The sequence below is a fragment of the Syngnathus leptorhynchus genome, chromosome 1, assembly GCF_054491065.1.
Source record: "Syngnathus leptorhynchus isolate UIUO chromosome 1, UIUO_Slep, whole genome shotgun sequence".
Taxonomy (NCBI): Eukaryota; Metazoa; Chordata; class Actinopteri; order Syngnathiformes; family Syngnathidae; genus Syngnathus; species Syngnathus leptorhynchus.
In genome coordinates, this window is record NC_141195.1 from 7408342 (window position 1) to 7435673 (window position 27332).

The window sequence follows — 27332 nt, forward strand, 5'->3', positions numbered from 1 at the left end:
AAAAAAAAAGACAGCCACCCATTGAGCAAAGCTTTGGTGCTTTGCTCAATGGGTGGCCAGCAAGGTGACACACAACTATAGTTATTGTTCTTTTTTTTATACACAGCAGGACTTGAACTCTAACCTCAGTTTCAAAACCCAAGTCCATAGTTTTATTTTTAACATAACAAAACAATATAGAACTAATTCACTTATTTGGTAGTTTGACTATTTTTATAACCAGTATGCATTCAGTAGATAATCACGTCTCTTTCAAATAGACACGTTCTAAAAGCATTTTATACTACCCCCCCCCCCCCCCCCCCCCCCGAACACATGATTAGGAATTACCCCACTAAATGTAATTATGGGGAAAGGGGATGTGAAAACCGACAGCCAGTTTCTGTGGAGCAAAGCTGTGGCATGCGCGTTGTGTAGATTCAGCAAGTCGCAAAAAGTCCCACCCACAGGAAACTGTCTGTAATGCCGTGCAGGCTTCATGTTTCACAAAGGAGGAAGCGGTCCGTAGAACACAACCGAACTTGGTATGCTGCTATTTTCATTTTTCTTTAGAAATTCTCATTACTGAAGTCTTACACATAGATCAGAAAATGTCTTCTTTAGGATTGTGTGTGTGTGTATATAAAAAGTCTCAATAATCATGATCTACTGAGTTCAAGCATGAACTTGTCTCACCAATGTTCTGAGCGGCATGCAAGTCGGCAGATTTAGAATTTTGGAACACGTGACGTGACGCTTAGAAAATGTGTTATTTGTATTAAAACTCCAGCCTTTTTATTAGGTACACTTATACATTTCTAGAAATATACATGACCATGATATTACTGTTAGGGTTGATAGATTAGTTTGATACTATGCTTATGTTGGAATGTAACCTGTAATAATTAACCAAACTTGTCCTGTCTTAACAAAGTGCTAAGATCCTTTGAACTGATTGAGCAGCTCCAGAAGAAGCAATCTAAGTTGTTCTGTTTACACAACATCGGAAAATCCCCCCCTGCTATGGTTGATCAGAGGCCAGGGGTTCACCCCCCACCAATGTCTACTCTTACCCCCACCCTGCTTTCTCTCAATAAATACTCTCTTGCAAGAATCCAAAGTCAGACTTCGTTCGAACATCGCTGTATTCACAGCGACGAACGACCTCTCCATTTGCAAGTGTTCAAAAGGCATATTGTCTCCCGTGTGGTTCTTGCAAATAAGTTAGAGTGAGCACCACTCTAACATTACTAAATGTAAAATAGTGTGGATAATAATAATACTTAAGGAAATAATGAATTATGTTATTTATTGGTAAGCACATTATAATTAATTTACCAATCATTCTAAAAAAAACGAACCCTAACCCTTATCCAATATTTTTTTCATTTTATTTATGAAACAAAAATGCTGTTTTTTAACATGAATATAATAGGTGTATTATCTATAATAAAGTCACAAAAACTTTATTTTAAGTGATAAAAATAAGATAACATTTATTTAATTCAGCCATCTAATGGCAGAAATATGCTATATCAGCGCCCCACATTAGTCTTGATAAAATGCATGAAGAACCTTTGCCCCCCTTCCCCCCTTTGTATATGACTTGCATTGTATCATACTGTGAGGTACTTGATTCTTATAATTATTACATTATGGAAATAGAACATGAGACGACCATTCCAGTAACCCCTGACATCAAACTATTAATTTTGTATATGCCGATGTATTGGATGATACAATATTAGGACTATTGCGTGGTTTTCCCATTGTATTTAATATCTAGTTTCCCTTGACTAAGACAACAAACAACAAAATAGCACTTCCAGGCGTGCTGTGCCCAAAGATAAGAAAGGTTTCACCCAACTGCTTGGCTGCATGCCATGTATGGAGTTATTTACTTTGTGTCCTCTTAAAAGCAATGAAATACATACAAGAAAACATAACTCAAAGTTACATAGCGCACACACACCCAAGGAATTGTATATTGCTCCTCCATCGTATTGTCATCTTTCTGGTATGTCAACTAAACAGTATTGAGCGTGGTTGGGTCAGGTACTGTATGATTGTGTGTCCACAGCTTTCTTTCATTCTTATAACCTGCATTGTATTCATCATTTGTTTCTACACAACCAACAAATGTTAAAATCTTGCAAAATCATCTTTCTTTGTTTCTCTTCCAGCTATGACAATGCGGCAATTCTTCCTCCTCCTGCTGCTTCTCTGTATAAAGGTGTGTGGCGTTCAGGGCGCTTCCGATTTCAGAATCTGTGCCTTCAACCTTCAACATTTTGGAGAATCCAAAGCCAAGAAGCCCGATGTCATGCAGATGTATGCTAAGGTAAAGCATGTATGGGTTTCACATTCCGCTTTCACTGACTTTCATAGTTTGGAACATTCTGGCGCCTCCACTCCATTATATTTTAGATTGACATTTGACCTTGTCATGACCTTGTCATGGTCTAAGGAGCTTTTAACATCTGAATAAAGTGCTCATTATCCAGATCTGGAATACTGACATCTGCATTTCTTGCAGATCTTAACGCGGTGCGATGTGAGTCTGCTTCAAGAAGTGAGAGACAGCAGAGAGAAAGCTTTGCCCCAGTTGCTCGAGCATATTAACAAGTGATGAAATAATTAAACACACTCCTATCCATACACACAGATGTTTGGATCAACATTTCGACCCGTGTTGTCCCCTGTTTTCAGCTATGACCGTAATCATGTGTATAAAGCCGTGGCGAGTGAGAGGTTGGGTCGGTCTGAAACATACCAGGAGCAGTATGTGTTTGTCTACAGGTGAGCAACACACACACACACACACACACACACACATACACATATTATTTATACAGTTGAGTGTAATGTACCAAATGTGTGCAGGGCTGATACAGTGTCAGTGACGGGCCAGTATCAGTACCCTGACACAAGGCCAGGAGATGTTGATGCCTTCTCCAGAGAGCCGTTTGTTGTCCGCTTCAAAGCTCCCAAGACAGGTAGGTCTGCCTCCTCCAGGGAAAAATAAAAAATCCGAAAAATGTCTACACGTGGGAACGAGGTGCGTCTGTTTTCTTACACCACTTGTGTCTTCAGCGATCAAGGAGTTTGTCCTCATCCCGCAACACACCAGTCCGGCTAACGTCTCAAGGGAGCTTGATGCACTTCATGATGTTTTGCAACATGTGAGGAGAATGTGGAAAACTGAGGTAAGCGGTCGCTTTGATCCATTTATTCATCTGTCCGTCCATCAATTCATATTTTTTTTGCATTTAACAGAATATAATGCTTCTTGGGGACTTCAATGCCGATTGTGCCTACCTTTCCAAGAGGAGTCGCGGGAAATTACGCTTGTTCCAAGACAACAGTCTGTCATGGTTGATGTCGGAGAAGACTGACACCACCGTTCGAGAGAGCACATCCTGCGCCTATGACAGGTAAAATGTACTACAAGTGTATCTGCAAATAATCACGTTTTAATGAAATGATGGTGGTTAATTGCGTTCCTTTCCTTTGCGCCTCCTCAGAATGGTTGTGCACGGTGAAACGTTTGCCAAGGCGGTTGTACCCTTTTCAGCAAAGCCATTTAACTTTCAAATGGAATATCATCTCTCAGAAGAAGAGGTAACCGGTTGCGCATTCTTAAATTACGATACAATTTACAAATTTGAGTCAAACTAGAAGATTACACTGGTCAACCAAACGTTGTACTTGTTGTTCAGTGTTTTCTCTTTCTAACGCAGGCACTCAAGGTGAGTGACCATTACCCCATTGAGGTCCTCTTGAAGAACTACGCATCAAAAGTGTCCTTTAGTATCTTCATTATCTCACTTCTTCTATTCATCAGCTGATGAATCAATCCCAGGTGGTTTCTGGTAAAACACGGTAAACTGTCTGACCTCACAGAAGCTTTTTAGTTCTTGACATCAATGCCAGAAGTGTGAGCTTTTTTTTGGGGGGGGGGGGGGGGTCAAGTCTAAATACCATCAGACATTATTTTACACACTATAAAAAGAGGAGAGGACAACCAGTATTCGTTTTACTCGCGAGGAGAATTACGTAGAAGGCCCAGTTACAGTCCTCCACCAATTCTGAGCTCCTCTTCCGCTATCTCCTCTTTTTATTTTGGGTTGCCCTAGTTACAAAAGGCGTTGCTACACTAAAGGGAGGGGAGATTGTGGCTGTAGCAACGCTAATTAGCTAAGGCAGGGGTGTCAAACTTGGTTTTTTCGCGGGCCGCATTGTAGTCATAGCTTCTTTCGGAGGGCCATTATGACTGTCAACCCAAATAAATGTATGAGCACCTCATATTTTATAGAGTAAAACCTACAAAACAAACTGACAAATAATTTGTTTTCAAATCACAAGAGTAAAAACTGGTCAAATATTTAAAACAATATTATTAAAAGTGAAGACAAGTTGCAATTCTAGTAATGACACGAATTCGATGCACAATTTGTCTTTGCGGGCCACAAAAAATGATGTGGCGGGCCGTATCTGGCCCCCGGGCTTTGAGTTTGACACCTGTGAGCTAAGGAATGTTATGTGGCGCGAGGCCTTGGCCCGTTCGTGACTCCAACAGTTAGGTTGCAGTCTATCCTGCTCTCCCTCAGCCGGTCGGCTGCTGGTTGGATGACTCATCTTGATGAGATATCTCGAAGCGTGTTGAATGTCGTTTTCCTGTGGAACAATGCAACTTTCTTGCTAATTTTCACACAATACTAATATTGAGTAAATATGGGATAATTTATATGCAACTACTTCAACAGATATGTCTTTTCTGTAACACTGAAAGACAAACGGTCTCAAAGCTACAGAATTGATTAAAAGAGAAAGAAGTTCCTTTGAACTAAACAGAGGTGCGAGGGAGCTCTCCTCATAGCTAGTGAGATAAGAAAGGAAGGAAGTGAAAGGAACTCTCTGGAGAGCTTTGGTGAAGCAAGGGACTCCCGACTCGTAAATTATGAGGCCCTTGGACAGGCCGACCATCTAATTATTCCAACGGGGTCTTCTTATTTACCAACCAGGATTAGGAACTTTCAGACTTTAGTAGTGTGACACTGTCTCTTTATATCAGTCAAAACAAGGCTTATGGGAATATAGTATTGACACAGTGTTATTTGCAAGTTTCTTAAAATATGTCAAGCTGTATGACAGTAAAATCATAGAATCTATATGATGTATTATAATCACATTACTCATGAAATGTATGCTATTTGCTTTTTTCTTCAAACTATTTTTTATCATACATCTACCAGTAGTTAAATGTAATGCTTAAGATGTGCGTTATGCACCGGTTGTCTTTCATATTGGAAGGGAGGGATTCAATTTAAAGCAACGTTTGCTTTATGTTTGTATGTAAACTATAGCAATGGAAATCAATAAACAAGATTGCTTATAAATGTTCAGAGGTTCTACAGTTTTGCTAGAGTACATGAAAATACACAGAAATTATTCAGATGTTTGCAGAACGACAACATACCGGGTTAACCTGCTCGACAAACGAGGAAAGAAGCAAAGGTAAATCAGAAGCATATGAAGTTTGACTGATTTCTTTCCTATGAATGGATAGAAATGCCAACGATGATGCCAAATGGCAAAGTTTACATGTAGTTTATTTACATTATTTCATGAATCTGTTTGCATCCCCTCATTTATCTTCCAAACTTTGTACTGAACAAAAAAAAATATACAAGTTTTCATGAAGGTTTCAAGATGGTTTTAAAAGGTTTCAAGATTACGATTATGCTTCATTTAAAATATGTCTCCATTGTGCATATGGAGATGTTACAATAGAAAATAAAGATCAAGCCTTCACTACATTAACACAGTGTTGAGTCAATGAATACATACTTGCTTATAACCAAAATTAGATTAAAACTCATTATGTTTATTCTTTTATTTAATGATTTATACTTGTTTATTTTCAATACAGCATGATTTATATTTACGTTTCCATTAAAAAGAAGACAATGCTCGATAACCAAATTCAAATTAATTTGACCAATTGTGATCTGTTCTACTTTTCGAGAATTATCAACACGTATTCGTGTGGGCATTTGTGATAGGACAAAGAGATTCGGAGGTTGTAAAAAAAAAAAAAAAAAAAAGAAAAGTAAAAAAATATGGAGGTAGATTGGGGTCAAACGTTTTGTAATTGGAAAAACAAAACTCGTACTTGAAAAAATAAAAATTGAATCCGAAAATAAAGGTGCTGGGCTTAAAACTTGAAAAATAAAACTTATTCCAAATAAAAACACTAGTTTGAAAGTTTTTTCGAGTTGAAAATTGTTTTGCTTGGCCTTGGTAATTTTGGGGAATAAACTATTTTCAGGTTTATTTGCCAAGATTCGAGGTCTTCTTTAATTCCGTTGCATGTTTCATACTTTCAGATTCACATTTTCTTTAGATTTAACTCTTGTTTTTTCAAATTGGGGTCTTTTAGAGTTGCACGTTAGGGTGTGGCAGGAACTGATTTCAAAGTAAAACTTGACACCTAGCTATATACGACACAGTCATGACATTGACAGCCTTAGAATTGACGCCGTTGTCAAATCTATATTTAAATACCCTTTTTCGATCGATTTAGCCACATTTTGCATTTCAGCAGCCACATTCATGAACGTATTATTATGCCCGATTTTAAGGTATACTCTTATTTAATGATTGACGTTGCACAAATGAAACCGAAACAGGATGCCATATCTTGATGAAAAACACGTAAGTACTCGCCAAACGTATGTTCGATTTAACGTATTTTATTTACTAGCTTGCAGTCATAGTTGTTTTCCGCTCGCCACAGCTTGTCCAAAAATGCGTATACGAATTTCCTGGTCAAAGTCACATCGAATGGAAAAGAAGACATTATCTAATCAACAACGAACTTTAGCTACTCCGTGAAGAGGCAAGTAGAATGTAGATATGCACACTCATTGGTAGGTTTTATTGTAATTTTAAATACATCTGCGTGGCGGATTGCAGGTATAAATTGTATCTTAAAAAGAAAAGAAAAAAAAGGGTACAGTATTCTTCTATTCCATTCTTTCTCTTCCGCTCCACACGGTAGGTAGTGTCCTTCTCAGCCACGATGATTCGTCTGTGGAAACAGTTTTTAAGTCAAGACTTGAGACACGCATATTTCTCACCAAACGATGTCATCACGTAGCTCAGACACTTCTTAATGTAGATTTACAACAGCAAAAGCATTTTTGACGAGCGCCCTCAATAAAACGATGTTTTTCCAGCTACTGACGAATTCAATACAAAATAAATGTCTCCACTGCTCTGTTGATACGGTCGTTTTTTTGTACAGTCAGTAAATCACAGAATGGCTATAGAAATGAGCTTCAGCAATTTTAACGTGTCAAGTTATCCTTCACGGCTAAGAAACACGAATTCACTCGGAGACACGAGAAAAAAAATATCTTGGAGAAACGGACAAAAGTTGCGCAAAATGAAATCACATCCATTCGTTTTGATAAAGACTCATTGGAGTTGTGGACCTAAGTCACTTACCGTTGTCACTTACCGTTGTCTTCAACGTGTGTTCAAGAAAGCGTCAGCGCGTAGAATGAACATTTTGGGCGGATTCGCAGATTGACGTCGTTGTGCTGTCTGTCATTCATGAGCAATCCTATTCGCGGAGAACGTTGCGCAGGAGTAGTAGTAGATTTCCCCGTTTCGTGTGCAGGCACCGTGAGTTGGATTTGACGGTGTGCGTGTGTAACCAAAGACAAAAAAAAAAACGAGTGAGAAGGCAAGTTTCAAAATAAATGTCTCCAAATACATAATGGTATAGTTATCTGAACATCGATGCTTTGGTTTAAAAAAAATAAGTATATACAGATGTTGCATTTGAAAATGCGTTGGCACATGTAACTGCCTTAAGAAATTTCATCATGCACATTTGAAAACAGTTCTTCATTCTCACTCCAACCATTCCATTTGTGCAAATGGGAAGCTTAAATCAGAGCTAATGTAGCACTTCAAAAATAAATACTTTTGAATTCCAGTTACTACCAGTTTGCCAAGTCTTCTGTGGATTCTAATTCAATATCACTTCGAGGAGGTATTAAAGTGGATTTTTATTAACTTTTAAAATGTTTTCTTATTTTCCAGATCCATCTGATTTGAAATCATTTCACATTTTCAACCCGAAGAAAGCATCCGTACCAGAATGGTGTTTGCCAACAAACTGAGCTCACATCATGTGCTGGTAAAACAAACTGACTAAATGAATTCATATTAGTATCAAGTTTTTCCATCAATAATTGATTTGAACACATGGGCTGCTTTGATTGGATAAATTGAAAGATTACACAAAAACAACTCCAAGTGTAATTTTCCTCATTTCATTGAATCTCATTGTTTACACAGTACAGTGTAAAGGGGAATGTGCTTTCAGCAGTTAGCAAACATATTTTTCAAGGTTGTGTTAAACATATAATCATATCAATATAATATCTAGTATTGGGGGGAGGCTCGGTTGCAGTTTCCGCCAGTTCTGAGTTCCTCCCCCACGTGCTCCTCCTTTTGATGTCTTGGATGCCCTGGCTACAGAGGCGTTGCTACACTAAAGGAAGGGAGATAGTGGCTGTAGTAACGCTGATTAGAAAAGGAATGTAGTGTAGTGTGAATTGATCTTCTCGACCCCCACATTGGGAGTGCAGAGTCTGCTTTCTTTTCCCCCAACCAGTTGTCCTCTCCACAGGTGGCCGACTCCTGCTAAGTTTGACTTCTTGGTAAACTAACACAACACATAATAATAATAATATCTAACCTTGCTTGGACCTTTCAGCACATATTGAGTAAATGTGGGATAACTTTGATGTGACTTCTTCAAACTGTATATAACCAATTTTGATCATCTGCAATCTATGAATCAAAGCTACAGTTAACTAGGGGGAGTGAAGTCCCTTTGGACTGACGGGGAACGTTTCGCCTATGCAAAGAAGCTCTGCTCATTGTCATTGAAGACTTCTTACAAAACAAACACAAAAGTAACATAAGGACAGGAAGGAAACATAAGGCTGACAAGGATCAAAAGACATTCCTTGAACCAAATAGAAAGCATTTAGTTTAAAGGAGAGTCGTAAACTCATAAAAATAAGGCCTCCTGATCTGGCAGGCCAAGGCTTCCCCCGAGATTATTCCAACAGATAACACCTCCAGGTCGGTGATCAAAGAACAATACCACGTCCAGGTGGTTGGGCTTCGAGAGGAAAACCCCCAACTCCTGACCACAGTGATGACACCTCGACGGGGAGGAGATGACCATCGACCAATCATCACACAATGTTTTGCATGCTTTAATATTCATATTGTGTTTCTTTAAAACTGGGCAACCCGGAAGAATGTGTCGTCTTTTGGTGGTCACAGAAACGCACGAGTTTTAGTGTGAGGGACCCGGGACCCAGGCCTGTATTAGAGCACTTTGTTAGGAATAAACATTTGGTAAATTTGGTCTGATTGATCTACTGGTCTTCTCTTTGACAGAACGAACTCGCAAAATTGTTAGGTGCGCCAGTGTGTGGATTAGGACATAGAAACTTGTGTTAAAGTTGATCGTAATTTGGAGTCAGATCAATAGCTAAAATCCGTATCCTAACAATTTCTTGGTGATCCCAACGTGATGTCAAGAGAAGGGTAATTGACAACTCGTGGTCTGTATCCAGGACACCGGACAGCGTCCGGGACGCTGTCTCTCGGTCGGCGAACCGTTTGGGAATAAAGTGCACAACGTTGAGCTGGTACAACGTCTCCTCAACCCTGAGCGCTCATCACTGATAAGGTAAGCAGAATACCTGTTACTATAAGTCGAAATTCTGCAAATTGAAAAAGGAAATTTAAGAGGAGACTGTTGTTCAGATCAAATAAAGTGTGCAAGAGATACATACGGCAAATAAGTTTGGAACTTACGTGTGTGACGTGTACGGTAAAGTCAGGGACTTACGCGTATTACGAATAGGTCCGGGACCTAGCCTAGTCGTGGCGGACAAGGGTACGTTGACGAGCGTATTCAAATAGCCAGGTTTTTTTTGAGATCCTGGGAGGTGTGAGGCTCTCCCGAAAACATCCGGTGGTAACAGTTCCTTCTGTGAGAGATCAGACCGCTAAAACATCCAAAATGCCCCAAATTGATAGGAGTGTGTGTGAGATAGTGTGTGTGATGAGAGGAGTGCGTGTGCTGAGAGGAATGAATGGAGTGAGATAGTGTGTGTGATGAGAGGTGTGTGTGCGTTGAGAGTGTGAATGGTAGGATAAATTGACAGTAAAAAACAGTACTAGCAAAAACCAACCGTAATACACAGGCTAGTAATTTTGTTGAAGGGTAAATTTAATCCTGCATTGAGGATCCTCAAAGTAAAAAAAAAAAAAAAAAAGAGTAAAAAAAAAAAAGGTAAAACAAAAAATTGAAAAAATTGGAAAAATCTAAAAATACCAAGTTAAGATAGGAAATAAAAAACGGTAAATCTCTAACTCTTGAAGGTGATGAGAAGTACATGGCAAGTAGATTTCTTAATTGTATGCGATACATGCCAAAGTGGAAGAGAAAGCGGTGGAAATAGATAAGAAAGGAGTTGAATACAAGGGCATTTATCCATCTTTGCATGATGTAACACCCCCGAGTGCCCCCACACTCGGAGTGACTGCTGTTGGACCGCCGCCGTACGGCAACCCCGGAGTGATGGCTCCAGTGGTGACGTTGGGTGGCCGACTGGTAGTGGATGTCGAGGGCGAAGGCGAAAGGGCGGATCAAAGTATTGTACAACTGATTGAACAAGAAGTAAATAGAGAGAGGCGACGGATCAGGGAGGAGGAGGCGTCCCGCGTGGACACTTCCACCCCCGCTCCGAGCTCTCAAACGTCCAACATAACGAAAGGAGTAGGTGGGCATAGACTAAGTGCCGAGAACGAGGAGCTAAAAAAGAAAGTTGATCAAGTTGATGAGCAGCGTAGACAGGAAGCGCAGATGTTGAAATGGGAAACTGGGAAAATAAGACAAGACGCGAAGAGCGAGTGGAGACAGAAGGAGCATTCACAGCGGGACAGTAGCGGTGAGGAGGAAGATGATGTTGTGATGCAACAGAGGAAAATGTTGGAGTACGCGAATCTGAATGGTAGAAAAAAGGGCGGACAGGGAGAGAGCCAGACACGGAGAGAATATAATTTGCGGAGTACTCGTGGACAGATGATACAAGCAGAGGTTCAGAAAAATGAGTTGATGTGTCCCCTAGTGGCAACAGCGGATGGTCAGCGTTACGAGCCCATGGTGCTCCGTGATGTAACTGCGATGATGGAAAAGATGCCCCCACTACACAGAGGAGGCAAGGTGTGGCTGAACAAGTTTTTGGCTCTAATGAGTGGACAGAGTTGTACACTTGGTGACATGCGACAGATGTTGGCAGGAGCATGCTCCCTAGTGCAATTGCAGGCGATTGAGGAAGCAGCAGGCACAGCGAGACTGGGGAGGGAGGTGCCCTTGCCACAAGTAGCAGCGCCCCTGTTTGAAAACATTAAAATGACTTTCCCACAACCCACCGATTTGGCCCCCACTATGTTTCCTTATGATGTGAAAATGTCACCTGCCCAACATTATGTAACATGTGTGGAGAGTTGGATTGAAACCACAGGTCGCCATCCGGCTCTCACGCACGAGGCAGAGGTGCTCTTCCGGACGGCGCTGGTGGATGGACTTCCGCCAGATGTGAAGAAGCAGTTAATGTCAGACCCTGACATTCTGGTTTGTGCCGAGGAACGGTTTAAACGTCATCTTTTGCATCACTGCAGAATGTTTACTGAGTCACAAGCTAAAGTTGATAACGAGACAGACGCATTATCCAAACAGTTGTTGAAATTACAGTTGGCAAAAATGCATGGTGAAGCTAGACAGTCTAAATCACAGAAAAAGGAAATGCAAATGTCACAGGCTCCTCAGGTGGTGGGACGCGGAAGGGGCCAGTTCCGGGGCGGATACAGAGGCCGGGGAGGGTGCACCTGCTTACCCGGGGAGGGCGACATACAAAAACCATTCGCCCAACGCATGCTTCATCTGCGGCAAAACCGATCACTGGGCAAGAGAATGCCCGCAGTATCGACCGCACGGAGCCGCCCGCCCAGCCGGAGGCCCGCCACATCAACCTGAGGCGCCGATGCAACAAGCAGGAACAGCTCCGTCTGGTGAACGGCCCTGGCAACAGCCACAAACACACGGAGGTCAGTACTACCAACATGATGATCTCTGGTGTGGACAATTCGAATAGGGATGCCCGGGGAGCCAGAGAAGCAGCGGCCCGGCGGAGCCAATGCTTCATGTGACAGTGGAGGGAAAACCTGTGCAGATGCTGGTGGACACAGGCGCAACATATTCATCAATAAACACTGCCCTTCCTGTATCCTCACTGTCAAAGAAAACAACAACTTTGGTCGGCTTCTCGGGAAAACCACAAACTCTGCCTTTTACCAAACCACTTGAGACTGTGATCACCCGGACGGGGTGTAGACTCTGGCACAAATACATCCATTCCACGGACACCCCAATCAATTTGATGGGGAGGGACTTGTTGTCAGCCGTTGAAGCCAGAATTCTGTGCGGGCCAGAGGGAGTGATTATTCAATTTCCAGATGGCATCAGCATCCAGTGCTCACAACAAATACAACAACATGGTCAGTGGCTGATGGCGCCCCTACCAACAGAAGCAGAAACGGCAACCATCTACTGGGCCAGGCTGGAGCCAGAGACCCCTGCTGGTGGTGGTGTGTTCTCGACCTACCAACTGTGGAAACCCTGGATCTGCTCACTGACGCCATACCACCCACCTGTTGATCCTTTGCATTGCACTCTATATTATGACCGAAAAGTGATGATGTATATCGGGATTTGTTTGAAAATATTGCACATGTGGGATTTAACTTCATCACGCATTTTGATTGGTAAAGAGGGAGTTGCAGCGGTAACTGAACTGACACATGAACAAATGCAGTGGTTCAAAATGACAGAGAAAGGGGTGCCACACATTTCCCTAGCTATTGCCCCAGGACACAAGGCCAGACAATTGGGCTCAATGGTCAAGCAGTTGTTGCAACAGACCGATTGGCGGGAAACTCACATTCCTAATTTGTACTGGTTTGAGTCTCAGAATGCATACCAAATTAAACAACCCATGGCAGACAGGATTGCTGGAGATGTTGGTGTCCCGCGGTCCAGTAATCTGGACGGGGAACACCCAGACTCCTGTTTGCGTCCTACGTTGAAGCCTAAGCCCGGCCTGTTTCAGCCGGCCCCGTGGCCGGGGGCCGAGGTGATCATTGATTTCACCGACATGAATACAAGAGTGAATGGTAAACGCTTTTTGCTTGTGTTGGTTGACGCTTACTCAGGCTGGCCCGAGGCGTATCCGTGCTCGAAAGAAGATTCTGCTGCTGTGATCAAGGCTTTGATCACCCATTACATCCCCACGCATAGTTTTCCCGCCCTGATCCGCTCTGACAATGGTACACACTTTAACAACAAAGCCTTGGCCAAGGTGGAATCAATTTTGCGTTTGAAGCATCGATTTGGCTGTGTCTACCATCCTCAGAGCCAGGGCAAAGTTGAACGAATGAACCGGACGTTGAAGGAAAAAACTGGCCAAAATTATTGCTCAAATGAGAATGAATTGGCTCCAAGCTCTTCCGCTTGCCTTGTTGTCTGTGCGCCAATCCGTTAACAGGCACACTGGATTTGCACCGTTTGAATTGATGACAGGTCGTCTAATGCCGGGACCAGCGACAACGCTCGTCCCGCCGGAGGATGTTACGGTACCAAATTTGTCTCATGCAGCATATTGGTCCTATTTGTCTGCTTTGGTGTCCAGTGTTTCTGCACAGATTGGAGAGAAAACCGCTGCAGCTGTGGCGGAGGGAGACGTGTCGGTGGATAATCAGCTCACACCATACGTGTACGTCCGAGTCGTCTCCAGAAAGTGGACGGAGCCCAGGTGGAAGGGCCCCTTTCGTGTCTTGGCCAGGACGTCTCACGCGGCCCAGCTCGACTTCAAAGGACGCCGGTGGTATCACTACACACACCTACGTCCGGCCCCAGAGTTTGTTCCGTCAGGATGAAGGTATTCTTGATTGGCCGTGTCCCAGACCCGGCCAAAAGGGGGGTGACAGAAGGAGAAGGAGCAGCAATACGGAAAAGTAAAGGAGAGGGCTCGAAAGGATTTTCGGATTTTTCAGAATTAATTTTAGTAGTGCTATTTTTAGTAAGTTGTCTTTTTGTGTGGACATTGATGACAATTGATGAGACTATCCAGCAGAAAACGTCCCAGATTCAAATTTTACCCACTTATAAACAATACCGATGCAAAGGAGAAGTAGTTTTTGTGAACACAACAGAAGAGCTCTCACGAGAAGAACAGGAAGGTTTGAGACAGAGATGTGACAGCGGGAATTGGCAAATGCATGTCACATTGTCTAATTGGACAGAGACAAACCAAACGTTACAGGACAAACTGGAAAAGTACCAGAGAAGGGTGTGGAGGAAGCAAATTGAAAAGGTAAGGGAAATATTGGATTTAGCCCCACCAGACAGAGAAGGGACATGTATTCACCAATGTAAAGAGGATGGACGGTTTTGTAGTTGCTTCATGTCATGGACAAAAGAAGTTAACAATATGGAAAAATGTGGTTGTTTTATTTTATTTATGGTTTTTCAATGCTTAGGGAATGAGTTTGGTTTGTCCTCGGTTGAGAGGGCATTGGAGAGTCACGGCATACAATTATTCACTAAAAAAAAGAAAGCCCGTTTTTGACAACCATGTGACTCAACAAAATATGACATGTTTAAAGTTAAAGGGGACCGGCATAAGTATTGGGACAATAGATTCCACATGGTGGAAATTCAATTTCAAATTCAAAAATTTGTCACTGACTGTAACCTCTCCTCTCTCTCGTGCAGACATCTGGTTGTGGTGTGGTGATGACAAATTATATGATCGCTTGCCGAAGAATGCATCAGGTATCTGTGCCCTCGTGTCTTTGATAATGCCTGTGGTGGTTGTCCCCATTGAAATACAGAATCTCAATTGGGACCTGGAGTCCCCATTGACGGAGCTCCTGAAGCGAGCCAAAAGAAACGTTTTGCCCCCGTGGTTGAGCGACGACGATCCAACATATATTGACGCTATAGGAGTGCCCCGAGGTGTACCAGATGAGTATAAACTCGTTAATCAAGTGGCCTCGGGATTCGAAAGTATCTTCCTATGGATCACCCCCAATAAAAATGTAGACCGTATTAATTACGTTCATTACAATGTCCAACGACTTGGTAATTATACAGCTGAATCATTTGCCGCAGTTCATGAACAATTGGCCGCGACGTCATTAATGGCGTTCCAAAATAGAATTGCGTTGGACATGCTATTGGCTAAGGAACATGGTGTGTGTGGAATGTTTGGTGATGCATGTTGTACTTTCATCCCAAACAACACGGCACCAGGGGGACGACTGACCAAGGCGTTGGAAGGACTAAGGACACTGAATAAAAAGATGAAAGATCATTCAGGTGTACACACCGATATTTGGTTTGATTGGATGAAAACGTTTGGAAACTGGAAAGGGCTCATCATGTCTGTGCTTGTTGCTGTGGCTATTTTTACTACAATTATGATGTTATGCGGTTGTTGTTGTGTTCCATGTATTAGATCACTCACTGTCCGGTTGATCGAGAAAACCGTTGGCCCGTTGCCACCGATGGGCCAATATACCCTGGTGGCTCAACATGAGCCGCGGGAGGAAGAAAGGACCGATAGCGCACTGGTAGATATTTGTTAGAGTCGCGGGTGATGACCTCATAAATGAGGTCATGAGAGGGAATAAAGGGGAATGTGCTTTCAGCAGTTAGCAAACATATTTTTCAAGGTTGTGTTAAACATATAATCATATCAATATAATATCTAGTATTGGGGGGAGGCTCGGTTGCAGTTTCCGCCAGTTCTGAGTTCCTCCCCCACGTGCTCCTCCTTTTGATGTCTTGGATGCCCTGGCTACAGAGGCGTTGCTACACTAAAGGAAGGGAGATAGTGGCTGTAGTAACGCTGATTAGAAAAGGAATGTAGTGTAGTGTGAATTGATCTTCTCGACCCCCACATTGGGAGTGCAGAGTCTGCTTTCTTTTCCCCCAACCAGTTGTCCTCTCCACAGGTGGCCGACTCCTGCTAAGTTTGACTTCTTGGTAAACTAACACAACACATAATAATAATAATATCTAACCTTGCTTGGACCTTTCAGCACATATTGAGTAAATGTGGGATAACTTTGATGTGACTTCTTCAAACTGTATATAACCAATTTTGATCATCTGCAATCTATGAATCAAAGCTACAGTTAACTAGGGGGAGTGAAGTCCCTTTGGACTGACGGGGAACGTTTCGCCTATGCAAAGAAGCTCTGCTCATTGTCATTGAAGACTTCTTACAAAACAAACACAAAAGTAACATAAGGACAGGAAGGAAACATAAGGCTGACAAGGATCAAAAGACATTCCTTGAACCAAATAGAAAGCATTTAGTTTAAAGGAGAGTCGTAAACTCATAAAAATAAGGCCTCCTGATCTGGCAGGCCAAGGCTTCCCCCGAGATTATTCCAACAGATAACACCTCCAGGTCGGTGATCAAAGAACAATACCACGTCCAGGTGGTTGGGCTTCGAGAGGAAAACCCCCAACTCCTGACCACAGTGATGACACCTCGACGGGGAGGAGATGACCATCGACCAATCATCACACAATGTTTTGCATGCTTTAATATTCATATTGTGTTTCTTTAAAACTGGGCAACCCGGAAGAATGTGTCGTCTTTTGGTGGTCACAGAAACGCACGAGTTTTAGTGTGAGGGACCCGGGACCCAGGCCTGTATTAGAGCACTTTGTTAGGAATAAACATTTGGTAAATTTGGTCTGATTGATCTACTGGTCTTCTCTTTGACAGAACGAACTCGCAAAATTGTTAGGTGCGCCAGTGTGTGGATTAGGACATAGAAACTTGTGTTAAAGTTGATCGTAATTTGGAGTCAGATCAATAGCTAAAATCCGTATCCTAACAAGTGGTAACCTCTAAATATGCAAAAGATTCAAGAATTTTTATTCGCCACGTTTGAGCGTGCCAAACAAGGAATTTGACTTTGGTACATCACAGTCTCTGTTCAACATTTAGGTGACGAACTCAGGACATGTGAAAATGACAAATGATAAATATTCTCAGCCATCCCCTGATCTTAAACTCCCATGAGGGCAAGGAAAAACTCAAAACTCCGACTAGGGGAAAAGCCTCTTCTAATGATGTAAAAATATTGCTCTGATGTGATGCGTAATCAAACCTGCTTCTGGAACGGACTTCTGCAACTGAGGCATGGAACAGATGCATTGAACTCCAGAGGAATTCCCTTGAAACATAAGATCAGCCTCTTGTTCAGGCCACAAACGTTTGGGACACCCCCCATACTCGTCAAACTGTCACAATAACTCCTGACAATTTTCTTCTCATGACCATGCGTATGTCTGCATCGTGGCTCAGGTGCAGAAACAGTAGCTTGATATGAAAGGATATTGGAAAAATAAAGGAAACCACCTGATCTCACTCCACAAATTGCTGTCATATGTGAATGGAACACTGGTCAAAGTGTCACCGACATATAATTTTGTATGTGTTCCTTTTTGAAAAGATTAATAATAACTAGCAGCTTCAATTATTATCGTAATGGGTAAGCGTTTGGCTTTTGATGAATGTAGTTTCATGTCGCGCTTTACATTAATAATGGGACAACCACAACAACTGTGGAATAGTAAATGAAACCACAAATCAATATACATGATTAATATTTAAATACAGCAGTAGAACAATAACAATAAAGTCAGTCGATTGTGCAAGTGGAGTAAAAGATATTTTTTTGTCGCGGCGGTGATCATTATTCTTGCATACGCATGGTCTGAGGAGGTGTTAAATCTGTTCACACAGTAAGAACAAATATGAGCAAAACTTGTTGATGAATCAAAATTTTGTATGCAGAATTTGGAAAAAAAATGGCAAATTTATGCGTACGTAAATGCTGTGTGAATGAGGCCCGTTCTCCTTAATATTTCTGTCATTGCATTTATACTTTATCCTAATTAATATTGATGTTTTTGTAAAATTATATACAATATTTAATTTGCTATTTTTCCTTTCTTCTATAACATTAATTTACTGCTACTTTCTTGCTTATTGCTGTTTCCGTGCATGCGGATACACCTTTTTTAATTTTTCAGATTGTTCTGATTTTGAATCAAAATGAATTTTGTAAAGCTTAAGCATGAACGTTAAAGTGTGCGGACCGCTTGGACAGATGGGCCAACGTCAGACGGTTGGTTTACTGCGAATCAGGAGACATGGCGAAAGGACTTCTCAGCAGGACAGTTTGGTTTCATTCTGAAGGCAATGTCAATATGGACAGGCAAGAGACACAAACACACGGATGGATGGATGCTTTTGGCCTAGGATAATGGAAACTGCGGCGTTGGGTCAAAATGTTGGAAACCAGATTCTGACACTGGGTGGCAGCACCCAATACGCCACGGTTGCAAGGCAAGTGGAGAGACTGCAAAGATGAGTTGACAACAGGTTAGGCAGATAAGTGGACAAAAGGACTGGACACGGAGTGCACAAGAGACAAGTCGCAAGACTGGACTACCCACGCATGGCCACACCTCGTGTTTCTTAACAGTGCTGATTCTAGGTTCTTGATGTTGTTGAGACGGGGATGGAATGGATTGCTCCGCTATTTCACATTTGAAATGAGTGAGGGAATTGAGATGAGGCAAGTGGCTATTTTTTTTTTTTTTTGTAAACGCAATCTAATGCATTCTCTTGTTAGAAGTTGACCTTTGCTCAGCCTAGCTGATGATGTCATCAGACCGCACGACATGCTTCAGTAATTCATCTCCTTCATCTACTCAAAATTAGCCATTATTATATTCAGAAAGACGGAATTATCAGTGCAGCCTATGCTTCAGTAATTCATCTCCTTCATCTACTCAAAATTAGCCATTATTATATTCAGAAAGACGGAATTATCAGTGCAGCCTATTTTGTATCGTTCATTAGATTACCGTACTTACCCGAATATAAGACCACCCTGATTATAAGACAATTATATATTATAACAACATATTCGAGAGAAAAGGCATGCTATTTTGCCTCGTTCAAATCATGCAAAAACTGTATCACATTTTAATATCTGAATATTTAAACTAAAGTCTAATCACATTTGTAAAAATGAATGATTTCTGTTTTTTCCGTTTTCTGTTATCTCTTCTCTTATTTTCTTCTCTTTTCTTTCTTACCGTTATTTTTTACTTTTCTTCTTTGTGCTACTGCTATTTTTATTTTTATTCTCCGTGACAGGGGTTCGCTTTGGCCTGGGGAGTCAAGTTCAGCATTCGCTTTAAAGATATCTGGCGCCCTCGAGCGTTGTGAATGGGTATAATGTCTAGACCCCGAATGTAAGACGACCCCCACTTTTTCAGTCTTGTTTCAATGCAAAAAACACCGTCTTATATTCGGGCCAGTACGGTATTATATTTTATTAGATTGTGCCGAGCAGCATTTTGAGTCTGCAAAGCTCGGGTTGAGATTCGAAATTTCTCGCGTTCTCTTTATTATTCCAGCTATAATACGCATCCTGTTGTCTCTCCATAGATCAGCCTGATATATGTCTTCAGATGTCACGCACTCGAATGTCATCAAACCCTTTATCCGCTCAACGACCAGTTCTGCTGTCCAAAGTGTCCAATTGGTAAGACAATATTCATTTTGAGTTGGCTCCAAGATGATTGAAGTAACCTAAAGCGATGTATGAAGGTTTTCTGCACATTGTTAATAAAAAAAAAGAATAGAATAGATCTTTACTGTCATTGTCACGCATGTACAACGGAATTTAAAAGTGCCAACCGAGCAGTGCAAAAAAATGAAAAGATAAAACAAATACAAGCTAAAAACCACACAGAAGAACATACACACACATAATCACTTTTTTTTTGCGGCATTTAATGTGACTACCGCTGTAGGGTAAAAACTGTCGGCAAATCTGCTAGTCCTTGATCTAATTGATCTGTAGCATCTGTCTGACAGTTCGAAAAGGGAGTGGCCACGGTGGGCAGTGTCCTTCAGAATGTTCTGTGTTTTTTTTTTTTTTAAGACAGCGGGTTTTGTGTAGGTCTTCCAATGTGGGGAGAGGGCAGCCAACAATCTTCTGTGCTGTGTTGATGAGGAGCTTTTTCCTCTGAGCTGCAGTGCAGCTGGTGTACCAGACACATATACAGTATGTTAGAGTACTCTCTATGGAGTACCAACAGAAGGACACCAGCAGTCTTTGTGTAATGCTGTACCTCCTGAGCACCCTTAGGAAGTAGAGTCTCTGCTGGGCCTTTTTTTTTAGCACCTCAGAGGTGTTCACGCTCCAGGTGAAGTCCTCGATGTGGACTCCCAGGTAGCGGAAGGACACCCTCTCCACACAGACCCCGTTGATAATAAGTGGTGGAATGTCCGGGTTTTTTTTTTCCTCCTAAAGTCAATGACCAGTTCTTGGGTTTTAGCCGTGTTTAGGAGCAGATTGTTCTCTCCGCACCACTCCGATGGCTGCACCACTTCATCCCCCTTTGAGATGAGCCCCAACACAGTGGTGTCATCCGCAAACTTCACATTGGTGTTGCTGCGGTGGGCGATGGTGCATGTGTGTGTATGTGTAGAGCGTGCAGAGCAGTGGGCTCAGTACGCAGCCCTGTGGGGAGCCGGTACCAAGGCTGAGAGGTGTGGATATATGACGGCCCACTCTTACCCCCTCTGGCTGCGACCCGTCAAGAATCTCTTAATCCACATGCAGGTGTTGTGTGAAAGTCCCAGGTCCCCCAGTATGTCCACCAGTCTGTGGGGGAAGATGGTGTTGAAGGCAGAGCTGAAGTCCACGAAGAGCATCCGCACATAGCTGCCCGGCTGCTCCAGGTGGGACAGTGCAGCATGGAGGGCTGTCACTCCTGCGTCCTCTGTGGATCTTTTAGATCTATTAACTTTGCATTTTAAACAAAGCTGCATGCTCAGCAACTCCAAGATTTGACATTTATGCCGCACAAAATAAATGAGCTCTAATAAGTGACTTGTGATGTGAATTTTTTTCTATCTTTGTGGAAATCTATGCATCTGTTCTCTGCAACAGGAAGTCACGTTAGGAGCGACTGCACCAGACTTGGCAGCACATCATGCCGGCCGTGCGTGACTGGAACGTACATGGATAGCCCGACTGGGCTCAAAAGTTGCTTCCCGTGCAAAAACTGCAATGCAGGTAAACTTCATGGCATGTGTTCCACAACCTCAAACATATCCTGATTAGAAGACAAGGCTGTCATACCTTTAGTGGCACCACCAAATTTCTTGATGCTGGAGATGATGGAAAACAAGCATCAATGCTGGAAAACAGTCAGCAATGCTCTACCTCTGTTTTGCTCCATGAGAAATTTTGTATGTGAAAGTGCAGTCAACCAGAACTAAGTCCGTTACGTATGACTTTGATTAGCTTGGTGGCAAATCTGAGTCAATAGCTAGAGATAGATGCGGACAGACGTTACTGCAATCCAGACACCTAGAGCTTTTTACATGTTTGCAAGTGACTTTAACCATGTAATATTCAAGGATACTTTCCCAAGATTTAACCAGCAAATTGCCTTGTCTTCATGAAGAAATAATACACCGGACTGTGTGCATCGAAACATACTGTGGGGAGAGAGAGATCTCCACCGCCCCCATGCGAGCTACTACGGCGACATGGTCACCCTGCTGGTACCTTCGCTCTGTCTTCAATGTTGAACTAACTGTCCCTTAGGAGGCTGCTGGGGGGTCGTGGACGTGCTGGAGCCCATCCCAGCGTTCATCGGGCAGTAGGCGGGGGACACCCTGAACCGGTTGCCAGCCAATCGCAGGGCACACAGAGACAAATAAGCATTCGCACTCGCACTCACACCTAGGGACAATTTGGAGTGCTCAATCAGCCAGGGAAGTGGGAGGAAACTGGAGTGCCCGGACATGCAAACTCCACACAGGGAGGGCCGGAGGTGGAATCCAACTGCGAAGCTGACGTGCTAACCTGTGCTCCACTGTGCCGCCTTAATTGGAGGCCACTCTACTGACGTAAATCTGGAGGAAAAGGAGTGACCCCCACCCCCAGCGTGGAAGTCTTAAAGGACTATAACAGCATGTCCTACTGTTGAATCGAAGTCTGGACTCATCCAATGACTTTTGCGAACTGAGCAAATGGGAACCAATGAAAGACCCGACGACAGGCTGGAAAGGCAGCTGGCATGAGGAAAAAAACCCCAAATTGGCCTGGCCTGCCACGGGCTAGCTACTTGTAGCAGGAGGAAACCGGCACCATGTAGTGCACACGTTCCACACTTCTACGGCTACAAAAACTTTCAAAAAGAAGATACTCTCAGAATCAGCTCAAGTGAGGGTCGAGCATGACTCATTTGGTGGACAGCACGATAACAAACCCAGGAACAAAAAATGGCTACAGGAACTACACCATGTCTAAGCCAAAAGCTCCAGAGATGCAACTCTGGATGGGCTGAAGTAAAAGTGTCTTAAAAATGGATCTATCATGGAAAGAGAAAGTGTTTGGCAGGTGTGGAGCTGGATACTGACATCGACCACTACTTCTTGTAAAGTCGAGTGGTGATCGGCAGCAGGGTCAAGCTCACAAACTGCAAACATCAGTCCCCCTCTTTCGGAGGAGGAGAAAGAACCAGACGCAAAAGGAGTTTGTGAGCCCAGTCCACTTCAACCCACCGTCAAGAAGAAGATCCAGGGACAAAGACCCCTAATTTGGTGGTCAAAGTTAGACCAGAGAGGAGAGTGGGGGCGCTGTAATTACAGCTCCCTACATGAACCCACCGGATGCGCTAAAGGTACTGTGAAAATGGACGACAGTTTTTTGGGCAGAAGCGGAACATACCCAGAGTGGAGAAGAGCGGCAGGAGTCCTCATACCGAAGGAAAAGAAGTCTTCTTCCATTCTGGAGAGGGGAATCGTGTAGGTCTTTAGGGTTGGAACATCAAGTCCTATTGTTGAATTTAACAGTGTTTCTTATCTGCTTACAGTCCCTTGTTACTTTTCAGATTTTGTCCTCACAATTTCAGAATTTCAATTTCTAGAACTTCATAATTCATAATCAGGGTGATCTGCTTTACATCTGCTTGCATTTTTTCCCCCCTCACTTACCTTCTCTCTTTCTGCATCTATTTGTTTTGGTCATCCAGTCTCCCACGTTCTCCTGCACAGCTAAGGTACAAACAACATCCCTGCCCGCACAAAATATTGTCTTCACCACCGTGGTATAAAATCAACAACATTTTTATCACTTTATTTATGTTTGAATCTTACTTCAGATCTTTTACTCATCTTTAGGTACATCGATTGTCCTGTTGTGTTTGCATCGTCTGATTTCATCTGGTTCCCACGGCCTTCCCTTGTTTGTCGTCACTTTAAATCATCTACGTAGGATCACGGAACGCACTCTCCTCCAATTGTCTCATAATGACAGTAATATCTTGAAATATGTTTCCTCCAAGAATTTGATTTCTCCAATTGCAACCTTTTTCAATACAACTGTTTCCTTACATGGATTTTTTTACATGGCACAAAAAAATGGAATGTATGTTTTGTGAAGCAATTCTGTTGATCTGCAATGCCATGAAAAGGATTTCCAGCAATACAGCAGCTAAGCTCTTGCAGTAATGGGAGTTTTGCCACTATATTGCAAAAATGATTGTACCGTGAGATAAATAGGATGGACCGTTAGCTTCATTAAATCACTAAAATGATATTTTTATTAGCATTAAGTTGCATTTCTAATGATTCCACAGACCCATATAACGATATATATAGTATATTTCAAATAACCATCATATTACAACAATATTATCAAACCATCTGTGTCACTCCAAATCATTAAATCCATCGATCAAATTCCTCGTTCTTTATGTCAACAACGCTGCGCGTGCACTGCAGAGATCTAGTATAGAATGATATTGTAGCGTTAACAAAGTACCAGGAAAGACATGGGTTTGGTAAACGGCTCTTTATTTAACAAAACAAGAGTTCAACGAGCCAACAACTACTGAACTTCCAGTTACGGAGGTGGAAGAGAGCTCCATGAATAGGACCGGGCGTGCGTAAAAGCCATGTCCGAGCCCCATCCACCGTCGCCGGACAGCCACCCGGCCGAGCACCGGCGCCCGACTTCCATCCACGGAGGTGAAAGAGAGCTCACGTCGAGAAGGACCGGGCGTGCGAAAAGCCCTAATAGTTTTTCAAACCTTCTGTGTCACTCCAAATCATTAAATCCTTCAAACTCTTTGTCCTCCGTGTCACAAACAAAGCCTCTAATGATGCCGGTAGTACGTGGGGCCCTTCGTCATCCCGTGATCGAATCCTTTGTCCTTTATGTAAACAACCACCGCGCGGCACGGGTGACGTCACTTGCAGTTCAAATGACAGTAATCCCTTGCTACATCGCGGTTTGTTTATCGCGGTTTCACTACATCGTAGATTTTTGAATTTTGAAAATTTGTGAAAAAAATAACATATAAGTCGCTCTTGAATATAAGTCACCCCCCCACCCAAACTATGACAAAAAACGCGACTTATAGTCTGAAAATTACAGTAGTTGGATAGATCTAGGGCCTACTCAGCAAAGGTTTTCGCCAGATCGTGCCAGGGAAATAAACAAGCCGAACAGGATCAAGAACTGCTTCAGATGGGCATAGCTCGAGAGCAGCGTCATTGTACAACTCGGAACACACTCCGTAACCGCATGCCTGACGGAACATATCCGTAAAGTAGATGTCCCGGGGAAGGTTTTGTGTATTTTCTGTGAAGATATGATCAGCTACGGAGGTCGCGGCATTAAGAAAATTAAGGAGCACATCGAAACAAAAAAAACACAAAGGAGCTTTTTTACTTTTACATGCATGTGGGTTTAGAAAGTAACATGATGTTACATGTAAGCTAATGTTACGCTATTGTCATGATATTTTTAAAGAATAAATCTTCAAATAGATAGATAGATAGATAGATAGATAGATAGATAGATAGATAGATAGATAGATAGATAGATAGATCGACCCCCCCCAGCCCCCCGGCTACTTTTCAGTGTTTTTTTCACATTTGTCATTCTCATCCCTCCATTTGGCGAAACGAGATTGACGAACCCTGGCCTAAGGTGACACTTCTTGGATAAGGGGTCATAAAATACACTACAATGGCGGCGTTTGATACGGCCACATCTCACGGCATTGTCGAGAGAATATTGAAACAAAGCTACAGTAATATTTACAATGTCTTACCATTTATAGGAAATTGGCCAAAAGACTTGTGAAAAGAAAAGAAAATACATCCTCAATACTACATGGCATTGTATTTCAGTTACAGAATGAATACAAATGAATTGTGTTTCAAAAACTGCTGTTCAAAGATGCAGTACTTTGGACTTCAGCGCTCTGGACAAGTTCTAACCTCAATGATTGTATCATTTTGTGTAAGTTGGTTATATGTGTTAGTGTCCCTTTCTGACATCGCATTGCTCACCTGTGTTTTTAGGATCTGGTCTAGAGATAAAATTGGAGTGTACCGGGAACTCCGACGCGGTGTGCAAACCACTGGACGGCTTCTACTGTGTGGACAAAGTTGCGGATGGGTGTATTGAAGCACGAAAACACAAAGACTGTCAACCAGGGCAATACATAAGACAAAAAGGTTCATTTTCTACTTGCTGCTTGTACTTGTCCACAACTTCATGAAACAAAAGGAAATTACCTGCCGTGTTCTTGTTTGTAAAGCTTCTTGTCACGACCCACTCGATACTCAATGATTCTTATAATGCAGGGTTGTTTTTTAAAAGCTATCAGATTTCGTACATAGGATGCGAGCTGCCCTTTGCTTCGTGCCAGGAGAGATGCCGGAGAATGCACTTGATTATAACATGATTGACATTTCCAGGAACGCCATTTAATGACACTGTATGTAGCGACTGCATCGGGGGAACGTTTTCAAATGGAACTTTTACGTTTTGCCATCCACACAGAAAGTAAGTGAAGCTTCACATCAACTTCCTGATTCTTTCAATGTTTCTTGAATTGTTTGTCAAAAATATATTTGTGGTTTCAGATGCGAATACCCATATTTGGTCAGGAAAGAGGGAAATGCGACAACAGATGCTGAATGTTTTCCAAATCGTTCTCGTGTGGCCGCCCTTGTCGCAATTGGGTTTTCCCTTCTTGTATTTCTTGCAGTTATTGGTGGTTGTGTCTTAAGCAGGAAACAGACTGCAAAAAGTAAGTACATGACATTATGAAAAAAAAAACCTGGCACTGTCATTTTACTAACCTGAAGTGTCTTTGGCTTTTTTTGCAGCCATGGAACCAAATTCAGCGCCCATATGTTGATCTGCATCCTTGCCACTGAGCAGCTCAAACCGCGCTTTGCCCCTAAGTGTGAGTGCGGATGGTTTTTTATATCTGTGTGCCCTACAATTGGCTGGCAACCAGTTCAGGGTGTTCCCCCGCCTACTGCCCGATGACCGCTGGGATAGGCTCCAGCACACCCACAACCCCAATGGGGACAAACCGGTACAGAAAATGGATGGATGTTATGTTACGTGCCCTCTCTGCATCCATTCCAGCCTGGTCATCCTGGAAAAGGATCCTCCCATCAATGTCTCTTCTCAAGGTTTCTCATTTTTCACCAGTAGGTGTTTCAGAGTTTTTCCCTTGCTCTCCTGGGAGTTAAGATCAGGGAATGTTGAGAATAATTGTCAATATGTCAATTTATGTTAGTGGTGTGCTTATTTAGGTCTATCCATCCTACATTGTGTTGTGTTTTTGCTGCCCCTCCTCCTCATCAAGTCACCCTGCTGATTAAGGTTTTCCAAAGTTTGTGTTCGTGTTTGTGTCAGTGTGAAATTGAACAGTTGTTTATATTTTTTGTGCATTTTTTGTTTTAAAGTCAATCAACACTATTCAATGTTTATAAATAAAATGGCAATGCTTTTTTGTGAATATATTATTTAAACATTTTTCAATTGTATATTTTGTTCATACATTTGCTCAATAAATAATAATAAAGAGTGCATATTATTTAGTCGCAAATCTCCTACTTGCAAGGAATTTTTTTCTTCTTTTTTTTTTTGCAAGAGTATCTAAAACAAGACGATACGGTGACGCACTGGTTAGCATGTCCGCCTCACAGTTCAGAGGGTGCGGGTTCGATTTCACCATCAACCCTCCCTGTGTG

At 42.4% G+C, this 27332-nt stretch overlaps 2 protein-coding genes and 1 long non-coding RNA gene across 3 annotated transcripts; 2 read left to right on the forward strand and 1 right to left on the reverse strand.

Annotated features, from left to right (window-relative positions):
- Positions 1-480: 480 nt before the first annotated feature.
- dnase1l1 (deoxyribonuclease I-like 1) lies at positions 481-10448 on the forward strand. The gene is made up of 10 exons (XM_085928986.1): positions 481-524; positions 2163-2320; positions 2516-2604; positions 2689-2778; positions 2863-2975; positions 3073-3185; positions 3256-3413; positions 3504-3600; positions 3720-6696; positions 8095-10448. The coding sequence occupies exons 2-9, from the start codon at positions 2165-2167 to the stop codon at positions 3825-3827; spliced, it is 924 nt and encodes a 307-aa protein (XP_085785112.1). The 5' UTR covers positions 481-524; positions 2163-2164; the 3' UTR covers positions 3828-6696; positions 8095-10448.
- On the reverse strand, positions 6719-7712 carry LOC147061678 (uncharacterized). Its single transcript, XR_015068043.1, has 2 exons — positions 7492-7712; positions 6719-7072 (listed from the first exon to the last, which is right to left on the reverse strand). It is a non-coding gene; the product is annotated as an uncharacterized LOC147061678 (long non-coding RNA).
- LOC147061679 (tumor necrosis factor receptor superfamily member 14-like) lies at positions 6834-26952 on the forward strand. Its single transcript, XM_085928998.1, has 8 exons — positions 6834-6880; positions 8095-8191; positions 19692-19788; positions 21205-21330; positions 25641-25796; positions 26040-26127; positions 26208-26374; positions 26454-26952. Exons 2-8 carry the CDS (start codon positions 8153-8155, stop codon positions 26483-26485), a joined length of 705 nt encoding a protein of 234 aa, XP_085785124.1. The 5' UTR covers positions 6834-6880; positions 8095-8152; the 3' UTR covers positions 26486-26952.
- The last annotated feature ends 380 nt before the right edge of the window (positions 26953-27332 follow it).

What these genes read in the sequence shown, in the direction of transcription:
- dnase1l1 (XM_085928986.1), top strand. Translation starts at nt 2,165, where the DNA reads ATGACAATGCGGCAATTCTTCCTCCTCCTGCTGCTTCTCTGTATAAAG. An exon ending in TCATGCAGATGTATGCTAAG is followed by an intron (nt 2,321 to 2,515) that starts GTAAAGCATGTA and finishes CATTTCTTGCAG; the next exon opens with ATCTTAACGCGGTGCGATGT. An exon ending in GGAGAATGTGGAAAACTGAG is followed by an intron (nt 3,186 to 3,255) that starts GTAAGCGGTCGC and finishes TGCATTTAACAG; the next exon opens with AATATAATGCTTCTTGGGGA.
- LOC147061679 (XM_085928998.1), top strand. Translation starts at nt 8,153, where the DNA reads ATGGTGTTTGCCAACAAACTGAGCTCACATCATGTGCTG. An exon ending in GCAATACATAAGACAAAAAG is followed by an intron (nt 25,797 to 26,039) that starts GTTCATTTTCTA and finishes TGACATTTCCAG; the next exon opens with GAACGCCATTTAATGACACT. An exon ending in CAGGAAACAGACTGCAAAAA is followed by an intron (nt 26,375 to 26,453) that starts GTAAGTACATGA and finishes CTTTTTTTGCAG; the next exon opens with CCATGGAACCAAATTCAGCG.